Genomic DNA, 3,203 nt, shown 5'->3' with positions numbered 1-3,203 from the left:
CTCTCGACTATTACAAGCCAACGCGGCGTATGACGTCAGGTATGCTCCCTTTACGTTTTTGCTCAACGTGCCACCGTCTGTCTGTATCCAATAGTCTGTAGAAATATTCCAGGAATTTTATTCCACAACATAATTCATCTTCATGATCATAACCGTTTTGCTAAACACACACACACACACACACACACACACACACACACACACACACACGGAAGTCAAAACATGAAACAGATATGAAATGCTTTTAATAAATAGCCAAGGACTGTAGTACAATGTAATAATAAAAACTCCATAATGCCCATCTTCACAGTTGAGAACGGCCTATATTACACCACTAGAGGGAACTCTAAATCAGTGCATAGCAGAAAAACAGAGCTGTATACAGAATTTTCTGAACAACATTAGCGCTACTTACATCAACTAAAACTGATTATGAGGCTGTATACATCAACTTTGATCTTGTAAGCATATTTGTAATTTACAGTTTCAAGGCTGTTTGAGGTAGGCCTATAGTTCATTCTGGATCGAGGCCATATTCAAATATTTTGACAATACACATTTCCTTACTTTAGAAAGTAATCAAGGAAAGAAGAAAGGATGCATGTAAAAGTGTTCATCCTCCCCTCAGTTGCAGAAGAAGCTTGGCCCGAACACTACCACCACTACGCAGGTCACCCCAAACAACACCCAGAAGACCACGGCTAGCAGCTGCACACATACCAGGTTCCTCCTGTGGTGCTGCAGCACCTCCACCTCATCAACCAGGCCTCCACCTCCGATGTGGGGCCTATCGCTGGGGTGCATTTGCTCCACCCGGAGGCTCACTGTGGGCAGGATGATGAAGCGAGAATCTCTGCTGGCCTCCAGGGAGAGGACCACCCTCTGGGTGACGGTGGCCAGTCGGGCGGCCACAGATGTGGGCATGCGGAAGGCCATGGGCGACAGCTGGGCCAGGATGCGGGAGTTGCAGGGCAAGGTGAGGGGGTCACCTGTCTCCAGCGTGGTGGGGTGGCGGCAAAGGGGGCAGGAGATGGCAGGACTGGGAGGGTTTTGGGGGTCCGAGGGGTCAGTTGGATACGGAGACAGGTGGATCCTCTGGAGGCACTCGGTGCAAAAGACATGGAGGCACTCCAGCATGCGAGGACACTTGCTGCTCTGGTTGTACTCCTGGTAGCAGATGGGACACTCCACATCTGTGGACTCCACCAGGCTGGGGGTGGCTGCTGAGACTGGGTGCCCCTGGAAGAGCACTGGTTCCGGGGGCTCAGCCATGGTGAGTGAGAGGTTGAGATGGAGGTGGGAATGGGGGTTCAGGGTTAGACTGCTGTTGGGACTGTCAGATGTTCTCTTCTATGTCTGCAGAACCTGGAGGGAGATATATGATCAAATATTGATTATATTCTTATATGTACAGTATACGTGTTCCTATGGTATAGGCCATTTCATCCTGTTTCAGTATGTGTGAAACATCGAGAAAATAAAATTGTCTGAGGAAATAGAGTGCCTGACTGCAGGATACACACTCAGACTAAGTAAAGGTGGAAAAGTGAAAGTAGAGAAACAAAGGAGGACAGGAGCTGTGGATGGAAGTGATATTATATTAACTCTCTCTCTCTCTCTCTCTCTCTCTCTCTGCTGTTGCGCTAACAACACCAACGCAAAGTTCATACAATGCAGAAGAACAGCCTCAGGCCTACTGACTTTGAATTCCACTGATAGTTGACTAGTGAAATATAGATTAGTTTCAAGTAAACTGCCAATGATCTAATCTCTGAGCGTTGTTCCACTGCTGCATAATAGGGCCAATGAACCAAAATATGCAATTCAAGTGTAGCATACATTATGGCAAAGGGGAATACCCACTGTATTGTACTCATCTGATATTTCCTCAGGCGTTTATGTGTTTACCTCATTAAGATCACAGTGTACTTTCATAAACAGTGCTATTCTAGTCCCAACCCTCCACTCACATGGGATAGAGCAATGCAAGCCTGACTCAAGAGAGCAGTTGCCTAGCTGTAGGGATCTATTTTGAATTGGGCCACAGGAGCAGAGATTGTAAGAAACACGTTTACAACTGGAATTGACCTAGCTGTACATGTAATAAATTAAAGTAAGGAAGTTATAGCTTTGATTTTGTTCAATAACCTCAATAGATATTACACACAAATTTGGTCAACATTTACCCTGTGTAATTTGGTTGACAATAATTCTAATGACTTGCTCCAACTCCTAGACATGCACAGACACAAATGACACAGAATGACAAAACATTAGGGCTGTCAGAGTTAATCAGTTAACTCAAGTTAAGTTTTTGTAATTTTAGTACATGCATTTTTTTAAATCATGATTACCGGTAATCGCATTGTCTGAAAGCATTCAAAATACATTGAAAACATCCCAAATACATAATCTTTGCCAGTGTTTCCCAACCGGGAGTACACATCCCCTTAGGGGTAGGTGGGCAGTCCCCAGGGTGTATTTGGAAGAAGAAGAAAAAAGATTGGGAAAAATATTACCAAAAAATATATATTCAATTTATTAAAATGTTATTAGGCAGGAAAACATTTACTGCGGTCACTGGTGTGAAATATGTTGTTATTTTATATTTTTAGGCCTACTTTTTGACTTTACTGGCCTCTGCCCGCCTGCCCGTTGGCTCAACATTTGATCCTCTGCTCGCGCCAAGTGCACGTGATCCTTTGCTCCAAGGGCAATACTGCCTGCTGCTGTTATCCTGACAGAATCTACGAATGGTAAGACAGAAGTAGATGCACTGAAAACGTTACAATTGTCAAATAACACAGTGTGCCGTAGAATCGATGACATGGGCGTTAATATTGTTGGTCAATTGGTAAAAATAAGTTGCTTTTTTTCTGCAGTTGGACGAATCGACTGATGTCAATGGGGAAGCCCAGTTGATTGCGTTTGTGTGATACAGAGACATTTCGGTAATGAATGAGCACATTCTGTTCTGCAAGAAGCTTACGGGGAGAAGTACAGGTTGTGTTTAACGTCATTGACAGCTTTTTCACAGAGCACAATCTGGATTTGAAATCCTGTGTTCATGTGGGCACGGGATCGTGCTGCATCAATGCCTGGGGGAGGGAAATGATGAACGTTAATTGGCCACATAAAGAAGGTAAATCCCACTGTATCGTTCACAGAGAGGCACTGGCCTGCAAGATAATGAGTCCTGAGAT

At 44.4% G+C, this 3,203-nt stretch overlaps 1 protein-coding gene across 1 annotated transcript; it reads right to left on the bottom strand.

The window, feature by feature from the left end:
* Positions 1-624: 624 nt before the first annotated feature.
* Positions 625-1,272, bottom strand: LOC115199233 (E3 ubiquitin-protein ligase rnf152-B). Its single transcript, XM_029761857.1, has one exon. The coding sequence runs from the start codon at positions 1,270-1,272 to the stop codon at positions 625-627; it is 648 nt and encodes a 215-aa protein (XP_029617717.1).
* Between the last annotated feature and the right edge of the window lie 1,931 nt (positions 1,273-3,203).

The sequence above is a fragment of the Salmo trutta genome, chromosome 8 (assembly GCF_901001165.1).
Source record: "Salmo trutta chromosome 8, fSalTru1.1, whole genome shotgun sequence".
Lineage (NCBI taxonomy): Eukaryota > Metazoa > Chordata > Actinopteri > Salmoniformes > Salmonidae > Salmo > Salmo trutta.
This window is presented reverse-complemented; position numbering and strand designations above follow the sequence as displayed.